A 20406-nucleotide genomic window follows, 5' to 3' on the forward strand; every position below is an offset into this window, starting at 1 on the left:
CGTACCTGCGAGTATTACAAAGATTATGCTCGACGAATGTAACACCTCCATGGCATAATGCGTGCCCATGGTTCTCAAAAAAAAAATTATTAGTGCAAAATACATGGACCACATAAAATACATGTGGTTTATATGATGATAGTCTTCATCAACATACCACGGTGAAAGTACAGTGATTCAACGGCCTGCACTTCTAGGGGATCATTCCCGGCCCAAGTATGTTCATCGATCAAGGCTTCCCACCTTTTTAGATGGGCGACTCAAGGCGCTTTAAAAAACCATTATTGATAATGTTCGTACGGGTGAAAGAGTGACAACATCATTGCTCAAGTCTAATTGCAACCTCTTTACCGAAGTCTTTGGAGTATTTCTTTGGGAAGAGATTGCTACCGCCAAGAAGGTGTTTACAAGAGATTTCATTGTAATTCTTAGTCATAGGAATTACTTTGTATTTTCTTGGATCTTAGGTCCAAATCAGTGTACGTATAATTGTTATGAGTAGTATCAATAAAGTTACAGGTGTTTCTCAAAAAAAAAAAACTAACTAACGTATCTCCTTCCCTATTCAGAAAAAAAATCTATTGAAATCTGTTAATGCCGCCGTATTTCATAGCACTGAAAGCGCTGGTGAAGCCATCCGGGCTGGGTGCCTTGTCACTCGCCATTTGGTCCACGGCACTCTTGACCTCCTCCTCGGTGAATGGTTCGTCAATGCCCTTTAGGTCTGTGTGCCCCAAATTTGGGTTCTCCCAATTAAAATCTTGGGTTATGGCATTGGAAAAATGACTGTGCGGACAATAGTTTCCTTCACCAAGTGATCTATTACCCAACCATTGTCATGCTTTAGCCTATGAATGTGCTTTTTCGTCGTCTCTTGTTGACTCCAAGGTGAAAAAATTTGTGTTGGCATCACCCTCCTTGATGTTATCAACGCGGGCGCATTGCTTCTTGCGTGCCCTTTCCAATACGGCAAGGCCCGTAACCCTCCTCTTAAGCCTAGCCCTCAGATCCTGCTCGTCAGGAGAGAGAGGTCACGATTCTTGGGTGATGTCGAGTTGAAGGATGATCAACAAGGCGGCGTGGAGTTGAAGCCTACCTTTGGAGAAGAGCCGCTTGCTCCACTTGGAGAGATGCAAGCTTGCTTTCTTGAGCTAACAAGATTTGGCATGGCTCAAGGTGGGTGGATGGTTCCTGCCAAACATGCTGCGTAATATCCATAAATCCCAGAATCCTTGTCCAAAAGTTTACAGACTTAAACTGCAAGGGCATCCAGGGCCCTCTCATCAGCGAGGAGTATCGGGCAATGGTCAGACAGGGAGCTTGAAAGTGCATGGAGAATGTGGGTGTCAAACTGAATGTCCCACTCAGACATTGCAAAAGATGGAGTCGAGCTTGCACATAGTCGGGTTTAACCGCACATTACTCCAAGTGAAACTCCAAAGCGTTGTAGTGCGACTCCAAAGCGAATGCGGGTTCAGGCTCAAGTTCACATGGCTCGGTGTTTACAATAGGAGGCCACAAATCCTCAGACAGAAAAGATAAGAAGCTACAAATATCCCTCAAGCAGCAAAGTTCCATTCACCTCCTTGTGCTCCACATTCTTGAGTGCAAACGACTGGCTGCCACCAAACGCCAGGTCGCTAGGCCCAGGGCTCACCATCCACACAGGAGAGAGCTCCACGAGAACCTTCTGCACCAGCTTGTCCTCCTGAAAATCCTTCAGCAGCGACGCCAGGGCGCCTCCGGCATCTCTGAAATCCACCAGCACGCTGCATAACCCTCGATCGGCGAGAATTCGAAGGATGGAGTCCAGGTTCATCTCATCAAGGACCGAGACGCTGACTCCCGATGGCTCCACGGCGACGGGGCTATCGGCAAGGACTATGGCGTTAGATGCAGACTCCTCGTCGAGAAACGGGATGTGCAATTTGGAACCTTCTCCCTGCGCTATGATGATGTAAAGAGGCTGCTTTGCGCCAGCCTCTTGTGATATTGGTAAGGTAGTCGCCTTGGCCATGTCACTTGAAATTACAACTCCATCGTATTCTTTTGCTAACTGTGAGTAGTATCCTCCTGGTTGATCAGCTCCGCTCCCGATTTGGTTTATGACAATTCCGTTCATCGAGAGTGTAGTTCTGGTTCAGTGTGAAACAGATAAACATCAGCAGCAGCGTCACACACTGTATTCAGACGAAAAGGACTAAAGAAAATGGCACGCGACGGTACAAAATACAAATATCACTACACCAAAGTAGCTGAAGCAACGAGTGTACTACGTTTCCTAACCAGATTAAACACAAAGTTTGAACATACTGTGCAACTTATATTTCAAAATGAACCTATTCCTATATTTAAGAACTGGCAAAAATGTGTGTGCTGATATTACCAGTCTAGAATCCTAGCAAGATACTTGTAGTGGGATATTTACCTCAAAGTTGCAAAGGCCTTCCCAGTAAGCATACGGTGAATATAAGCCTCATTTAATCTGAGACATAATGCTTCCTCCACACCAACCCTTACATCTATGCCGGCGTTTCTGAGTTTTTCAATCCCTTTGGATGCTACAATAGGATTCGGGTCAGTCATCCCCACCACAACCTCCTTAATTTTGGCTTTGATGAGTGCTTCAGTGCAGGGAGGGGTTCTCCCGTAGTGGTTGCAGGGCTCCAAACTCACATAAGCCGTTGCATTCTCAGCTAAATCCCCTGCGTCTCTCAAAGCAAATACCTGCACATGAAGCCACATATTACCAACTGTTATAAGTACTAGGCTACGAGCTTATGATATTATCAACAGTACTATTATACTTTAGTGGCAGAAAACATATGTGCTCTTACATGTAGCTAATAGCCTAATACTACAATGCCACTACTTATTATTTCTTGGTAATAGCACGAGCTGAGCTCATATTGTTGTGTATGAGTATGAGACTAAAAACCACTGCATGCTGTTGACATACTGGCTACAAGTGATCTTTTGTAAATATTTGTTTGGTGTTAGAAGTATCACCTGCCAGACAGCTAGAAATGAACAATTTATGACATAATGCAGCATTGGAACAGTACTGATTAATGTAGCCCTGCTTTTTTACTAAGTGCAGTAAATTATTAGTGAAATTAGGGATCATATGAAGATTGGGAACTTCTATCAAAGGCCTTGTTACTAGTATGACCACACCAAGATTAGGGGACTGATTTTTAAGAGATTATTAGGGGAAGTCATACCATGCTCTGTTTTTCAAAAGATTTGACAGATGAGATACTAGTAGTTGTCAAATTCTAACACTTGCACAAATCTCTCTTAGTCTAAAAAGAGTGAACATCAAACTGAGAAGAAGAAGAAGGGTGAGAGGGGTTACCTCGGCGTGGGGCTGGCCGGCTTTGGGGTGGAATCCCTCGCCGACGACCTCTCCTTCGCGGACGATGACGCAGCCCACCATGGGGTTTGGGCTGGTGTGCCCGGCCGCCGTCCGCGCCAGGTCGACGCACCGCCGCATGTAGTGCGCGTCCATGTCCCCCGCCTGCGCCTGGCACCGCACGCCGGCCGCGAGCCCGCGCGCGCCGCCGCCGCCGACCGCGAGGCGGGCGCGGCAGGGGGAGGCCGCAGCGGGGACGGGGCGCGGGGCGAGGCGGGGGCGCGAGAGGAGCGAGGAGGAGATCATGTCAGACCGAAGAGAGGGGGCCAGCCAATCCAGCGAGATGTGTGGGTGCCCCTGCAAGCTGCCTCGAGTGCGTGTGTCTCTGTCGCGGCTGGCGTGGCCGGCTTGCGAGGCAACACCGGCGACGTATTGCCGCCGCGCGGAGCTGCTCGGGCCGCGGCGGCCGGAGACGGGGACGGGAGGCGGCGCCGCGCGGTCCGGGGGGAGACGAGGAGGCGGCGCGGTCCGGGGGGGGATGAGGAATCCCAGTGCGGCTGCGATGTCGACGGGGAGGGGCGCGGTGCAGCTTGGTAGGAGGAGGAGTCGCGCGGCAGCGAGCTCGACGGCGAGGGGCGGCGCAGCGCGCAGAGGAAGGAGACTCTGTTCCGTTCCTCACCCGACCGGCCGAACCGCAGCATAGGAGAAAAAATGACAGGTGGGCCCAAAGTCGCAAAACGAGAGAAAAAACAAAGAGGAAACAAGATATTTTTGCTAATAATAACGGGCAATCAAAGGTGTATTATTTTGGCAAAGAAACAAACATGCTCATGGGGTAAAGCAAAGAAAACAAGTGTTCTTTTTTTTAATCAATTTTGTGTTTTGTGTGCTTCCAACATATATCTTTTAAACTTTGCTAAAAGGTAATGCATTTTTTTAAATGTCCACTGCTCTCTCAGAAGATATTTCACTTCCCCGCGAAAAAGGAGAAGACTTTTTTACTTTCACCATTTGCAAGATTTTGTTCGAGAAAACTCTTTCAATTAGAAAAAAAGAGAGTGTTACAACGATCTACACGAGGTTTTCATGTGTTTGTGTGTTGGGGGTGGGGCAGATTGGCCACAAACGACATGCAGACTACTCGCGAAAGAGAAAACAACTAGATCTCTGTAACCGAATATCCGTCACGGCTTGGTTAGCCACTTCTCGGTAGGTCATCCTCATGTCGGTGAATAGACGACAGTTCCTCTCCTTCCAAATGTTCTAGAGCAAGTATGTCACGGTCTCACTACGCTCCCTCACGCTCCGCTCGGAGGCACTCGCGAGGAACCCGTCCAACCACGGGGTTATGGAAGAATCAACATTAGACGGGCTTGGCATGGTCATCTACTTGGCGGCATTGACAATCCTCTATACCTCCTGGGAGAAGGGGCAATCTCGACATAGGTGAGCGAAAGTCTCAACGAATGCAAGAAAGATGACATATCAGATTGTGTTGCCATCCACGGATTGCCAAATTCTCCGCCATGAGGATTCTATCGTGTTGTACCAGCTAAGGCGAAGAGCTGCATTTGGGGGTGGCCTGGCCCTTCCGAACCTTAGTAGAGCTAAAAGGCGTCAATCTTCCAGGCTCCTGGCCCAATGGACAAAGCGCAGTGGTGTCTCTTAGCTGGCGCTGGTTTGAGCCTCGACTCAGACGTTGTGTCTTACATTCTCCTTTTAATTAAAAAATGTAGGGGGTTGCTCCCCTACTGGTCTTGTTTCCCATTTGCAAGATCTAAGCTTCAAATTCTATACTATATTGGTTGGTGAACTTTTACTTATCTACGATCCATCGAACTATTATCTCCTCTCTAAACCGTAGAAAGGAGATTTTTTGGGTGCACCATGCAGTCACCCTTCTTCCACTGGTAGGTCGTTGTCCCACTACTCTTCCACCATGAAGTTTTGGGGGTGGGGCGAGGGGGTGGGGATACTAGATGGAGTTCTTTTTTCCTTGGAGGGGTGGGGGGGTTATTATGCGGTGGTGCTTATCTTGATCTACCAAAATAAAGTTTTCGAGAGCCTCCCTACCCAAATGGTGTCTATTGTGGTACATCAATAGCTTGGTGCGGCGTACTCATGTCGACTTATTTTGGGTGAACTAGTGATCTAATTTGAGGGTTACTCATGTCAGACTTCTTTAAAAAAATCAGGGAGTTAAATTTTAGGGGATAGGTTAGATCCATGTTTTTTAACTCTTCAAATTGGAGGAGTTAAGGTTTAAGAAGACATTTAAGAAGTTCAACTTAAGGGTTCTGTTATAGATACCATGTATCCTAAGAGCATCTACAGCCGAACATAGCAAATATGACCCCTTAAATGCCTGTGGACGCGCCCAGTTAGTTACCGGCGTGTCCGTTTTGAGCCCCTATTTATCTGTCAGCACAACCACACTCCTTATTTTTCTTCTCATATGCCCGGTCACTTGCATGTGATTGGTGGAGATGAAGAGAGAAATAGAAGAATGGATAAAAAAAGAGAAAAGGTGGTCCAGGGTGGGGCCGCATCTTATGTGGCGGAATGCACGGGCGCGTCCGTGAGCCCTCATATGCCCCCCATATTTGAGATGGATATGAGGGTTCGCGGACAGCCCGGCCGTATAAGGATGATATGAGGGGATCCGATTGGGTCACGTTTTCCCTTCTCTCTCATGTCCGGTCACTGACCGGGCATGTCCGCGGGCGTATGAGGGATGATTTGAGGCGTCCGACTGTAGATGCTCTAAATGCCTTTTGTATGAACTAGTGATCTAAAGGAAAAAACAATTAAAGAGCTAAGTTTTAGCGGGAGTCCGTGGCTTTTTAACTCCTCAAATTCGAGGTGGTAAGAGCATCTACAGTCGGACTTGGCAAATCTGATCCCTCAAATGTGTCAGTGGACAGTGGAAGGCCACCCCTCAAAAAAGCAGTCCACATCCGGATACCTCAAAATAGAAACGCCAAATCCATATTATTACATGCAACACAACGATCTTTGACGGGAGCTTCGTCCGGTTCTGCTCCTGCCCACCCGGCTCCGCCCTGGCCATGTCCGGCGGCTGGCTGCGCCCCTCATAGTGTTGGTCCGGTCGGTGGCAAGGTAGGTTAGCGCATGGGACACGAGCCGGCTCACGGGACTCAAGGCACCGCCATCTCCCAAGCCCTACTCTTCCGAAATTCAAACAGTGTCGGTGGACGTCAGATCGACGACGAATCCCTTCGGGGACGACCGCTGACGTCCACCACGATGCGGTTGCGGCGCCCTTACTGATGCGCCATACAGGGCGCCGAAGAATGTGACTCTGCCTCGCCGACGTCCATCGCCGCCTCCCGCGCCCGGTGCCTTGCACAACGGGCACGCCATGCCATAGCCTTGCTGGACAATGGTTCGTCCCCAATGTCGACGCGCCACCAAAGGGGTTGCGCGTCCGCCAGCACGTTCAGACGCCATTCGGACCGCACGACCTCCAGTGAGGCAGCTACGATCGTCCTAGCGCCGGATCCATGCGCCATTTGGGCGGACGCAATGGATTCCCGACGGATGGAGTCCGAGCGCGGCCGTCCACAGGCCTCCTCCCGGGCGCGGCGGAGGGCAAGAGCTAGGCGGCCATCTTGTCCTCGGGGTTGCGTGGGATGAGCTCGGAGTTGACGGATCAGGAGGTGAAGGACTCGGATCCGCTGCCCGCCATGCCGGAGACGACCGGAAGGAGCCGAAGACTATCTTGGGTGGCGGAGGGGAGGCGAGTGAACTGCTTAGGGTTTGGTCCGACGAACGGATAAGGAGGATTTTATGTTGGGTCGGGAGGCCAGCGTGGGCGGGTCCGACGTGGCGGGCGCCCCATATCCACCCCATATTTGGGCTAGATATGGGGAGTGCCGGTCCGGCCAGACGTTTGAGGGCCGTTTGTGGGTCTCGTCTAGGCCAAAAAACCATGACAAGAGCCCGATCATATGAGGCGGGTTTGAGGCGTCCGGTTGTTGATGCTTTAAGGTTTGAGAAGACGTAGGGAAAGTCAAAATTTAAGAGGGTCGATTAGAGATGCCTTGAGCGCTTGCATATAACTCCAGCCCACACACGAATTATCTACCGCTAAATCCATTCACGGCCTGGTGTCGTGTGGGCACAGCCACACGCATGGCAGGGCTAAAATCCAAACCCGTCCGCCTCTCATCAGCCGGAGGTGAGGGAGCCAGCCCCGTCCGTCCCTCCACGGCTCATCCCCTCTCAGTCCACACAAAAATCGGATGCAGTAGCAGCCGGAGAAGCAGTTCCCCTCCGCAGCAGCTAGGCCACCAGCCGGCCGCCCCTTCTCCATCCTCCTCCCCTCGCCCAGCTCCGTCATTAGCAAGGTAATCTTCGGCTCGCGTCCCATGCCAGCTTGTGTAGCCATGCCTGCTGCCTGATTTCGTAGTGATGCAGTATTGCAATGCGCTCCTGAGCTGGCTGTTTCAGAATTATAGCTTAGCCTCTCTGCATCTCCCGGCCTGCTCACTCACTTCTGTTTTAGTTCCTAGCTTTCTTTTCGAGAAATTACACCTACTTGCCAAGAGAAATTGTCGATGGTAGGAGTAGGAGATTATAAGCTGTTGCCTGCTTCGGCGTTTGGAGTTCTGAATTTTGTTGTCAGCCGCGGTAGAAGATTGTAAGCTCTGCTCTGGTCTTCTGAATTTCGAACTGCTTCAGATCGAGTTCAGAAGAGGTTTCACACGTAGTAGTACTAGAAGACTGCCATGAAAATCTGGTTGAATTTCGTGCCATTAATTTACAAGTTGGGAGCGCAGGAAGGAAGATGTGCTCGTTGGAGGCGACGCGGGCGGAGCTGGGGCTGGCGGTGCTGTACCTGAACAAGGCGGAGGCTCGGGACAAGATCTGCAGGGCCATCCAGTACGGCTCCAAGTTCATCAGCAACGGCCAGCCCGGCACCGCGCAGAACGTCGACAAGTCCACCACCTTGGCTCGCAAGGTCTTCCGCCTCCTCAAGGTCAGTCCACCACCTTGGAGTACCATTATAATCTGCTCCATGTAGGCTGCAGTTGTGTTAAATTGGTTTTGGCCCTGACTCGATCGATCTGCGATTCTGCAGTGGGTGAACGATCTGCATGCTCTCATCAGCCCAGCCCCCAAAGGGACCCCTCTCACACTCGTCTTGCTTGGGAAGGTAGGTACTCTATTCATTTTAGTACCTGTGTTAATTTTTCACTAACAAGAAACCCCTTTGAGTAAGGCTGTCAGAATGATATTCTCACTGTCTGTGACTGCAGTCTAAGAATGCGCTGCTGTCGACCTTCCTGTTCCTGGACCAGTTCGTGTGGATAGGAAGATCAGGGATATACCAGGTTGGTTCGTTGCCGAGATTCAAGCGTCTCGCCCTCTAAAATGGTCCACTCCAACGACTATAGTAATTGGTTAGCAACTTGTGAAATGTAATTTGAATTTCTGCTGTTGCTGGTATATATATATATGTAGAACAAGGAGCGCACGGACCGCATCGCCAGGATATCCCTCTACTGCTGGATGGCCTCCTCTGTCTGTGCAAGCCTAGTCGAGGTACGTACTAGGCACAATAGTGTTTCATCTCATGGAAACTCCTATGATATGTCCATGACTGATCTTTTGAGTGGGATCGCAGCTTGGGGAGCTCAAGAGGCTATCGAAGGCGATGAGGAAGCGCGCCAAGGAGCTCAGGGGCGCCGACAAATACGAGGTACGGTATCATTTTAAATCTGCCACCCACGAAGATGTATTTTAAAATTTTAACATAATGTGCTGTGCTTTGTGATCTTCTCACAGGACGAGCAGTACCTGGGGAAGATGAAGCAGTCGGACGACCGGCTGCTGGCGCTGGTGAAGGCGGGGATGGACGTGGTGGTGGCCGTGGGGCTGCTGCAGCTGGCGCCCAAGAAGGTCACCCCCAGGGTCACCGGGGCCTTCGGCTTCGTCACCTCCCTCATCTCCTGCTACCAGGTATACTCCTACTAAACTTCACTGACAAACAAACCTGCATTGGCTCCGTTTTGTTCTTGTGACAGTTCTGAATTGTATTCCATCCCATGCTCTGTTTGTTTCCCTTCAGCAACTCCCGTCTCGGGCTCCCCTGGCCAAACTCAAGGCGTGAGCAATCGCGAGGAACGCTACACCGCTCTGCTCCACAGTCCGCCTCCACTTAATTGGAGTCGGTGCTGTGCTCGAGCATGGAATCCGAGATGCTTTATTCCTGTGTACGTAGCAGTATAGAATGATGATGTCGATCATCTGTACGTACGGTTTTCATACATATACATGTACACGGTATGCTATGAACAGTACTAATGGACATGGTATGTATGGTCGATCATGTGTTCGTGCATGGTGCTTATGTAGGCCAACAGTGTTGGCACTTGCGAACCAAAGGTAATAATTAAGTACACGGAGAGTACTCCCTCTGTTCGGAAATATTTATCCTAAAAATGGTTTAAAATGGATGTATCTATAACTAAAATAAGTCTAGATACAACCATTTCTAGAACAGGTATTTCCGCACGGAAAGAGTACGTATTAAACAGAAGAACCTTTCCGTGCGCGCCGCACACCGTGGATATATGGTTCGTGATGCACTTTGGATGTACCCTTAAGCACGGCACGCCGCCAAAGGGAACTTTTGGAGTAGGAGCACTATACATGCTTGACGTACAGTCGCCGGCGGCCGGCCGGCCAAAAGGCGACGCACGGCCAACCGCCGATGCACTTGGCCGCCAAACTGAGTGAGTGAGAGGCTAATCATGGCGATCGCCTGATGGGTCGGCCGGGCGCACGCGTGCAAGTGCAAGCCGGGATTTTCTTTGGTTCCCCATCGCGCGTGCTCCACTATCGCACTAATCTAGTCGTAACGCTCTCATCATTCATACTATCACAGTATCACACACGCACGCGCAGGATCATATCGAACGGTGGTCCCGATCACTGCAACAACGCAATCATCCAGCTCTGTCTCCGAAAGCTCGGGAACCAAATGAGAGCGCGGGACAGTAGTAGCCATGTTAAGAAGCCCGTCATCATTTTTGAAGCTGTTCCATCACAAGATCTCTGGATTTGACATGTTTTTTTTTCTTCGGTTAGCCTAGCAATCAACGGTCTTATTGTTTGCTAGGCTAACTGAAGGAAAAAAACTCCTCCTTTCAGTTATACTATCAATGAGGATGAATATAACATGAGCAATTGTCTGATTGATGTTATCTATCCTCAGTGGGCTACCTTTGCTATGAGCATATTTGATTCATTTGGTCAGAAAAAGGTCTTAGTTTTCGCAAAGACAAGAAGCAGTTAGAAAAGGATGCGAAGAGAGCATTTGGAATGCTCCAGGTTCGTTTCAGAGTTGTCGGTGGGCATGCTAAACAATGGGATCTAGAGACCTTGTGGGAGGTGATGACATGGTGTGTGCTCATGCGAGCATGATCGTGGAGGATGAGGGTGGAGATGTTGCCACAACTCTTGAATTTGAGAACATGGGTGATCCTATCAAACTTTCAGACGGAATTCTGCCATGTTTGATGAATTTGTTCAAATGCATCAATAAATTCGGCATTGAGCAACTCAACGAAGATTGATTGAATACCTAGGGCGGTTAAAGAGGACAACTAGAACATATGTGCTAGTTGATTTAAAGTTTGACCTACATTAATTTGAAAACTTTGTTGGATTGTAACATTTAAATTAGAACTACGATTTGATATGCGGTTATTTTGAGTTGCGGACTAAAAAAGACGAGGAAGTTTTGCAGTTGGCTTGGATGGCCGGCTCCCATATCATTGTCTGCAGGCTTGTCCCCACCGGTCCGCAAACAGAAAATGTGTCTGATTTGGGGGTCAGTGTTGGAGATGCACTAAGACTGGTACAAGGCTTAGACAATCCATTTCTGGACTACAAGTCAACAAGGTTGGCGCTTCTCTGTGGTGGGCCTAGACCCTGGCCTGTTGCTTGTGCTGCTTGTAGAATTTGAGGTGAGTCTAGTTTGTCTAGTCCGACGTCCGGGCCATCCCATGCATATTCGCCCCACATATGTCCGGTCAGCTCGGGCGACTAGGTTCGGTTTGAGGGGGCCGGCAGGGCCGCGACTTTTTGATCGGTCATTTACCAGTCCGTCTGTGCGGACGTATAGGGGGCATTTGAGGAGTGTGATTGTAGATGCTCTTATGACACACAATACAAGCCCCTCCTCCTTCCCAGCGTGCGTGTTTCCTAACTCTAGGTGACATGGACGAAGAACCAATCCCGCCATCCCCCCCCTCACTTGTTCCTCCCCCTTGCCAAGCTCTTCTCACGACTTGTGGTGCTCGGTCCCATGATGTTTAGCTATCGGTGGCGCTCAGTGCTCTCGGGGGGGGGGGGGGGGGGGGTGTTGGGGAACGTAGCAGAAATTCAAAATATTCCTACGCGTCACCAAGATCTATCTATGGAGAAACCAGCTACGAGTAGAAGGAGAGTGCATCTACATACCCTTGTAGATCGCTAAGCGGAAGCGTTCAAGTGAACGGGGTTGATGGAGTCGTACTCGTCGTGATTCAAATCACCGATGATCAAGTGCCGAACGGACGGCACCTCCGCGTTCAACACACGTACAGCCCGGTGACGTCTCCCACGCCTTGATCCAGCAAGGAGAGAGGGAGAGGTTGAGGAAGACTCCATCCAACAGCAGCACAACGGCGTGGTGGTGATGGAGGAGCGTGGCAATCCAGCAGGGCTTCGCCAAGCACCACGGGAGAGGAGGAGTAGGGAGAGAGGTAGGGCTGCACCAAGAGGGAGAGAACTCATGTCTATGGCAGCCCCAAACCTCATCTATATATAGGGGGAAGGGGGGCTGCGCCCCCTTTAGGGTTTCCCACCCCCAAGGGGTGCGGCCAGCCCTAGATGGCAAAGGGGAGCGGCCAAGGGGGGAGAGGAGAGGGAGGCGCACCAATATGGGCCTTAAGGCCCATCTGGACTAGGGTTTGCCCCCTCCCACTCTCCCTTGCGCCTTGGCCCCCTTGTGGGGGGCGCACCAGCCCTCCTAGGGGCTGGTCCCCTCCCACACTTGGCCCACGCAACCTTCTGGGGCAGGTGGCCCCACTTGGTGGACCCCCGGGACCCTCCCGGTGGTCCCGGTACAATACCGATATCGCCCGAAACTTTTCCGGTGACCAAAACAGGACTTCCCATATATAAATCTTTACCTCCGGACCATTCCGGAACTCCTCGTGACGTCCGGGATCTCATCCGGGACTCCGAACAACATTCGGTAACCACATACAAGCTTCCTTTATAACCCTAGCGTCATCGAACCTTAAGTGTGTAGACCCTACGGGTTCGGGAGACATGCAGACATGACCGAGACGTTCTCCGGTCAATAACCAACAGCGGGATCTGGATACCCATGATGGCTCCCACATGTTCCACGATGATCTCATCGGATGAACCACGATGTCAAGGACTCAATCGATCCCGTATACAATTCCCTTTGTCTATCGGTATGTTACTTGCCCGAGATTCGATCGTCGGTATCCAATACCTTGTTCAATCTCGTTACCGGCAAGTCACTTTACTCGTTCCGTAACACATCATCCCGTGATCAACTCCTTGGTCACATTGCGCATATGATGATGTCCTACCGAGTGGGCCCAGAGATACCTCTCCGTTTACACGGAGTGACAAATCCCAGTCTCGATCCGCATAAAACAATAGATACTTTCGGAGATACCTGTAGTGCACCTTTATAGTCACCCAGTTACGTTGTGACGTTTGATACACCCAAAGCACTCCTACGGTATCCAGGAGTTACACGATCTCATGGTCAAAGGAAGAGATACTTGACATTGGCAAAGCTCTAGCAAACGAACTACACGATCTTTGTGCTATGCTTAGGATTGGGTCTTGTCCATCACATCATTCTCCTAATGATGTGATCCCGTTATCAACGACATCCAATGTCCATAGCCAGGAAACCATGACTATCTGTTGATCACAACGAGCTAGTCAACTAGAGGCTCACTAGGGACATATTGTGGTCTATGTATTCACACGTGTATTACGATTTCCGGATAATACAGTTATAGCATGAATAAAAGACAATTATCATGAACAAGGAAATATAATAATAATACTTTTATTATTGCCTCTAGGGCATATTTCCAACAGTCTCCCACTTGCACTAGAGTCAATAATCTAGTTCACATCGCCATGTGATTAACACTCACAGGTCACATCGCCATGTGACTAATACCCAAGAGTCTACTAGAGTCAGTAGTCTAGTTCACATCACTATGTGATTAACACTCAATGAGTTTTATGTTTGATCATGTTGCTTGTGAGAGAGGTTTTAGTCAACAGGTCTGAACCTTTCAGATCCGCGTGTGCTTTACAAATCTCTATGTCATCTCCTAGATGCAGCTTCCACGCTCTATTCGGAGCTATTCCAAATAACTGTTCTACTTGGAGCTATTCTAAATTATTGCTCCATTATATGTATCCGGTCTCTCTACTCAGAGCTATCCGGATAGGTGTCAAGCTTGCATCGACGTAACCTTTACGACGAACTCTTTTACCACCTCCATAATCGAGAAAATTCCTTAGTCCACTAGTTACTAAGGATAACTTTGACCGCTGTCTGTGAGCCATTCTTGGATCACTCTTGTACCCCTTGACTGACTCATGGCAAGGCACACTTCAGGTGCGGTACACAGCATAGCATACTGAAGAGCCTACGTCTTAAGCATAGGGGACGACCTTCGTCCTTTCTCTCTATTCTGCCGTGGTCGAGCTTTAAGTCTTAACTTCGTACCTTACAACTCAGGCAAGAACTCCTTCTTTGACTGGTCCATCTTGAACACCTTCAAGATCATGTCAAGGTATGTGCTCATTTGAAAGTATTATTAAGCATTTTGATCTATCCTTATAGATCTTGATGCTCAATGTTCAAGTAGCTTAATCCAGGCTTTCCATTGAAAAACACCTTTCAAATAACCCTATATGCTTTCTAGAAATTCTACTTCATCTCTGATCATCAATATGTCAAAACATATACTCATCAGAAATTCTATAGTGCTCCCACTCACTTCTTTGGAAATACAAGTTTCTTATAAACTTTGTATAAATCCAAAATCTTTGATCATCTCATCAAAGCGTACATTCCAACTCCGAGATGCTTACTCCAGTCCTTAAAAGGATCGCTGGAGCTAGCATACCTTTTAGCATCCTTAGGATCGACAAAACTTTTCTGATTGTATTGCATACAACCTTTCCTTACGAAAACTAGTAAGGAAACTTGTCTTGACATCCATCTGCCAGATTTCATAAATGCAGCTAATGCTAACATGATTCCGACGGACTTTAAGCATCGCTACGAGTGAGAAAATCTCATCGTAGTCAACTCCTTGAACTTGTCGGGAAAACACTTCGCCACAAGTCGAGCTTCATAGATGGTGACATTACCATCCACGTCCGTCTTCTTCTTAAAAGATCCATTTATCTCAATGGATTGCCGATCATCGGGCAAGTCCATCAAAGTCCATGCTTTGTTCTGATATATGGATACTATCTCGGATTTCATGGCTTCTAACCATTTGTCGGAATTCGGGCCCACCATCGCTTCTCCATAGCTCGTAGGTTCATTGTTGTCTAGCAACATGACTTCCAAGACAGGATCACCGTACCACTCCGAAGTAGTACGTGTCCTTGTCGTCCTACGATGTTTGGTAGTGACTTGATCCGAAGTTTCATGATCAATATCATAAGCTTCCACTTCAATTGGTGTAGGTGCCACAGAACAACTTCCTGTGCCCTGCCACACACTAGTTGAAGAGACGGTTCAATAACCTCATCAAGTCTCCACCATCCTCCCACTCAACTCTTTCGAGAGAAACCTTTCCTCGAGAAAGGACCCGATTCAAGAAACAATCCATATTGCTTTTGGATCTGAGACAGGAGGCATACCCAACTGTTTTTGGGTTGTCCTATGAAGATGTATTTATCCGCTTTGGGTTCGAGCTTATCAGCCTGAAACTTTTTTCACATAAGCGTCGCAGCCCCAAACTTTTAAGAAACAACAACTTAGGTTTCTCTAAACCATAATTCACACGGTGTCATCTCAACGGAATTACGTGGTGCCCTATTTAAAGTGAATGTGGTTGTCTCTAATGCCTAACCCATGAACGATAGTGGTAATTCGATAAGAGACATCATGGTACGCACCATATCCAATAGGGTGCAACTATGATGTTCGGACACACCATCACACTATGGTGTTCCAGGCGGTATTAATTGTGAAACAATTTCCACAATGTCTTAATTGTGTGCCAAAACTCGTAACTCAGATATTCATCTCTATGATCATATCATAGACATTTTATCCTCTTGTCACAATGATCTTCTACTTCACTCTGAAATTACTTGAACCATTCAATAATTCAGACTTGTGTTTCATCAAGTAAATATTCTCAATATCTACTCGAATCATCTGTGAAGTAAGAACATAACGATATTCACTGCATACCTCAGCACTCATTGGACTGGACACATCAAAATGTGTTACTTCCAACAAGTTGCTATCTTGTTCCATCTTACTGAAAACGAGGCTTTTCAGTCATCTTGCCCATGTGGTATGATTTGCATATCTCAAGTGATTCAAAATCAAGTGAGTCCAAACGGTCCATTTGCATGGAGTTTCTTCATGCATATACACCAATAGACATGGTTCGCATGTCTCAAACTTTTCAAAACGAGTGAGTCCAAAGATCCATCAACATGAAGCTTCTTCATGCGTTTTATACCATTATGACTTACATGGCAGTGCCACAAGTAAGTGGTACTATCATTACTATCTTATATCTTTTGGCATGAAAATGTGTATCACTACGATCGAGATTCAATAAACCATTCAAGTTTAATACTAATCTTGATGGTAGAGGGAGCGCGCGATGTTTGATCATATCAACATTGGAAACACTTCCAACACATATCGTCAGCTCACCTTTAGCTAGTCTCCGTTTATGCCGTAGCTTTTATTTCGAGTTACTAACACTTAGCAACCGAACCGGTATCTTATACCCTGATGCTACTAGGAGTACTAGTAAAGTACACATTAACATAATGTATATCCAATATACTTCTATCGACCTTGCCAGCCTTCTCATCTACCAAGTATCTAGGGTAATCCTGCTCCAGTGGTTGTTCCCCTTATTTACAGAAGCACTTAGTCTCGGGTTTGGGTTCAACCTCGGGTTTCTTCATTGGTGCAGCAGCTAATTTGCCGTTTCATGAAGTATCCCTTCTTTCCCTTGCCCTTCTTGAAACTAGTGGTTTCATCAACCATCAACAATTGATGCTCCTTCTTGATTTCTACTTTCGCGGTGTCAAACAACGCGAATACCTCAAGGATCATCATATCTATCCCTGATATGTTATAGTTCATCACGAAGCTCTAGCAGCTTGGTGGTAATGACTTCAGAGAAACTATCACTATTTCATCTGGAAGATCAACTCCCACTTGATTCAAGTGATTGTTGTACTCAGACAATCTGAGCACAAGCTCAACAATTGAGCTTCTCTCCTTAGTTTGCAGGCTAAGAAAATCGTCGGAGGTCTTATACCTCTTGACGTGGGCACGAGCCTGAAATCCCAATTTCAGCCCTCGAAACATCTCATATGTTCCGCGACATTTCGAAAACGTCTTTGGTGCCTCTACTTAAACCATTTAACTGAACTATCACGTAGTTGTCAAAACGTGTATGTTCGATGTTCGCAACATCCACAAACGACGTTTGGGGTTTAGCACACTAAGCGGTGCATTAAGGACATAAGCTTTCTACTGATCGCATAATCGCTACTATCAACTTTCAACTATAATTTCTCTAGGAACATATCTAAAACAGTACAACTATAGCGCGAGCTACGACATAATTTGCAAAAGGTCTTTTGACTATGTTCAGGATAATTAAGTTCATCTTATGAACTCCCACTCAGATAGACATCCCTCTAGTCATCTAAGTGATTACATGATCCGAGTCAACTAGGCCGTGTCCGATCATCACGTGAGACGGACTAGTCATCATCGGTGAACATCTTCATGTTGATCGTATCTACTATACGACTCATGCTCGACCTTTCGGTCTCCGTGTTCCGAGGCCATGTCTGCACATGCTAGGCTCGTCAAGTTAACCCTAAGTGTTTTCGCTGTGTAAAACTGTCTTACACCCGTTGTATGTGAACGTAAGAATCCATCACACCCGATCATCACGTGGTGCTTAGAAGCGACGAACTGTAGCAACGGTGCACAGTTAGGGGAGAACACTTCTTGAAATTTTGTAAGGGATCATCTTATTTACTACCGTCGTCCTAAGTAAACAAGATGCATAATCATAATAAACATCACATGCAATTATATAGTTGTGACATGATATGGCCAATATCATATAGCTCCATTGATCTCCATCTTCGGGGCTCCATGATCATCTTGTCACCGGCTTGACACCATGATCTCCATCATCATGATCTCCATCATCGTGTCTTCATGAAGTTGTCACGCCAACGACTACTTCTACTTCTATGGCTAACGCGTTTAGCAATAAAGTAAAGTAAGTTACATGGCGTTCTTCAATGACACGCAGGTCATACAATAAATAAAGACAACTCCTATGGCTCCTGCCGGTTGTCATACTCATCGACATGCAAGTCGTGATTCCTATTACAAGAACATGATCAATCTCATACATCACATATCATTCATCACATTCTTCTTGGCCATATCACATCACAAAGCATACCCTGCAAAAACAAGTTAGACGTCCTCTAATTGTTGTTGCATGTTTTACGTGGCTGCTATGGGTTTCTAGCAAGAACGTTTCTTACCTACGCAAAACCACAACGTGATATGCCAATTGCTATTTACCCTTCATAAGGACCCTTTTCATCGAATCCGTTCCGACTAAAGTGGGAGAGACTGGCACCCGCTAGCCACCTTATGCACCAAGTGCATGTCAATCGGTGGAACCTGTCTCACGTAAGAGTACGTGTAAGGTCGGTCCGGGCCGCTTCATCCCACAATACCGTCGAAACAAGATTGGACTAGTAACGGTAAGCATATTGAACAACATCAACGCCCACAACTACTTTGTGTTCTACTCGTGCAAAGAATCTACGCAATAGACCTAGCTCATGATGCCACTGTTGGGGAACGTAGCAGAAATTCAAAATATTCCTACGCGTCACCAAGATCTATCTATGGAGAAACCAGCTACGAGTAGAAGGAGAGTGCATCTACATACCCTTGTAGATCGCTAAGCGGAAGCGTTCAAGTGAACGGGGTTGATGGAGTCGTACTCGTCGTGATTCAAATCACCGATGATCAAGTGCCGAACGGACGGCACCTCCGCGTTCAACACACGTACAGCCCGGTGACGTCTCCCACGCCTTGATCCAGCAAGGAGAGAGGGAGAGGTTGAGGAAGGCTCCATCCAGCAGCAGCACAACGGCGTGGTGGTGATGGAGGAGCGTGGCAATCCAGCAGGGCTTCGCCAAGCACCACGGGAGAGGAGGAGTAGGGAGAGAGGTAGGGCTGCACCAAGAGGGAGAGAACTCATGTCTATGGCAGCCCCAAAACTCATCTATATATAAGGGGAAGGGGGGGCTGCGCCCCCTTTAGGGTTTCCCACCCCCAAGGGGTGCGGCCAGCCCTAGATGGCAAAGGGGAGCGGCCAAGGGGGGAGAGGAGAGGGAGGCGCACCAATATGGGCCTTAAGGCCCATCTGGACTAGGGTTTGCCCCCTCCCACCCTCCCTTGCGCCTTGGCCCCCTTGTGGGGGGCGCACCAGCCCTCCTAGGGGCTGGTCCCCTCCCACACTTGGCCCACGCAACCTTCTGGGGCAGGTGGCCCCACTTGGTGGACCCCCGGGACCCTCCCGGTGGTCCCGGTACAATACCGATATCGCCCGAAACTTTTCCGGTGACCAAAACAGGACTTCCCATATATAAATCTTTACCTCCGGACCATTCCGGAACTCCTTGTGACGTCCGGGATCTCATCCGGGACTCCGAACAACATTCGGTAACCACATACAAGCTTCGTTTATAACCCTAGCGTCATCGAACCTTAAGTGTGTAGACCCTACGGGTTCGGGAGACATGCAGACATGACCGAGACGTTCTCCGGTCAATAACCAACAGCGGGATCTGGATACCCATGATGGCTCCCACATGTTCCACGATGATCTCATCGGATGAACCACGATGTCAAGGACTCAATCGATCCCGTATACAATTCCCTTTGTCTATCGGTATGTTACTTGCCCGAGATTCGATCGTCGGTATCCAATACCTTGTTCAATCTCGTTACCGGCAAGTCACTTTACTCGTTCCGTAACACATCATCCCGTGATCAACTCCTTGGTCACATTGCGCATATGATGATGTCCTACCGAGTGGGCCCAGAGATACCTCTCCGTTTACACGGAGTGACAAATCCCAGTCTCGATCCGCATAAAACAATAGATACTTTCGGAGATACCTGTAGTGCACCTTTATAGTCACCCAGTTACGTTGTGACGTTTGATACACCCAAAGCACTCCTACGGTATCCAGGAGTTACACGATCTCATGGTCGAAGGAAGAGATACTTGACATTGGCAAAGCTCTAGCAAACGAACTACACGATCTTTGTGCTATGCTTAGGATTGGGTCTTGTCCATCACATCATTCTCCTAATGATGTGATCCCGTTATCAACGACATCCAATGTCCATAGCCAGGAAACCATGACTATCTGTTGATCACAACGAGCTAGTCAACTAGAGGCTCACTAGGGACATATTGTGGTCTATGTATTCACACGTGTATTACGATTTCCGGATAATACAGTTATAGCATGAATAAAAGACAATTATCATGAACAAGGAAATATAATAATAATACTTTTATTATTGCCTCTAGGGCATATTTCCAACGGGGGGGGGGGTCCTCTAGTATCGCCTGTGATGCGGTGACGACGAAGGTGGTATTTTGATGGCAGATAATCCATATATGGTTGGCCTT

At 48.0% G+C, this 20406-nt stretch overlaps 2 protein-coding genes across 2 annotated transcripts; one reads left to right on the forward strand and one right to left on the reverse strand.

Annotated features, from left to right (window-relative positions):
• Positions 1–1399: 1399 nt before the first annotated feature.
• LOC123093822 (riboflavin biosynthesis protein PYRD, chloroplastic) lies at positions 1400–4047 on the reverse strand. Its single transcript, XM_044515877.1, has 3 exons — positions 3359–4047; positions 2429–2727; positions 1400–2135 (listed from the first exon to the last, which is right to left on the reverse strand). The coding sequence occupies exons 1-3, from the start codon at positions 3659–3661 to the stop codon at positions 1547–1549; spliced, it is 1191 nt and encodes a 396-aa protein (XP_044371812.1). The 5' UTR covers positions 3662–4047; the 3' UTR covers positions 1400–1546.
• A 3440-nt stretch (positions 4048–7487) lies between these two features.
• LOC123093824 (peroxisomal membrane protein 11-1) lies at positions 7488–9710 on the forward strand. Its single transcript, XM_044515878.1, has 8 exons — positions 7488–7725; positions 8158–8357; positions 8460–8534; positions 8638–8712; positions 8843–8923; positions 9006–9080; positions 9167–9340; positions 9450–9710. The coding sequence occupies exons 2-8, from the start codon at positions 8166–8168 to the stop codon at positions 9489–9491; spliced, it is 714 nt and encodes a 237-aa protein (XP_044371813.1). The 5' UTR covers positions 7488–7725; positions 8158–8165; the 3' UTR covers positions 9492–9710.
• Positions 9711–20406: the final 10696 nt, after the last annotated feature.

This window comes from Triticum aestivum, chromosome 4B (assembly GCF_018294505.1).
Source record: "Triticum aestivum cultivar Chinese Spring chromosome 4B, IWGSC CS RefSeq v2.1, whole genome shotgun sequence".
Classification (NCBI taxonomy): Eukaryota; Viridiplantae; Streptophyta; class Magnoliopsida; order Poales; family Poaceae; genus Triticum; species Triticum aestivum.

Excerpts from the sequence above, each read along its gene's own strand:
- LOC123093822 (XM_044515877.1), bottom strand. The coding sequence starts at position 3,661 with ATGATCTCCTCCTCGCTCCTCTCGCGCCCCCGCCTCGCCCCGCGCCCC. Across the intron at positions 2,728-3,358 it reads CCGGCCAGCCCCACGCCGAG|GTATTTGCTTTGAGAGACGC; the intron begins GTAACCCCTCTC and ends CTTCATGTGCAG. Across the intron at positions 2,136-2,428 it reads AAGGCCTTTGCAACTTTGAG|AACTACACTCTCGATGAACG; the intron begins GTAAATATCCCA and ends ACACTGAACCAG.
- LOC123093824 (XM_044515878.1), top strand. The coding sequence starts at position 8,166 with ATGTGCTCGTTGGAGGCGACGCGGGCGGAGCTGGGGCTGGCGGTGCTG. Across the intron at positions 8,358-8,459 it reads AGGTCTTCCGCCTCCTCAAG|TGGGTGAACGATCTGCATGC; the intron begins GTCAGTCCACCA and ends GCGATTCTGCAG. Across the intron at positions 9,081-9,166 it reads GGGGCGCCGACAAATACGAG|GACGAGCAGTACCTGGGGAA; the intron begins GTACGGTATCAT and ends ATCTTCTCACAG.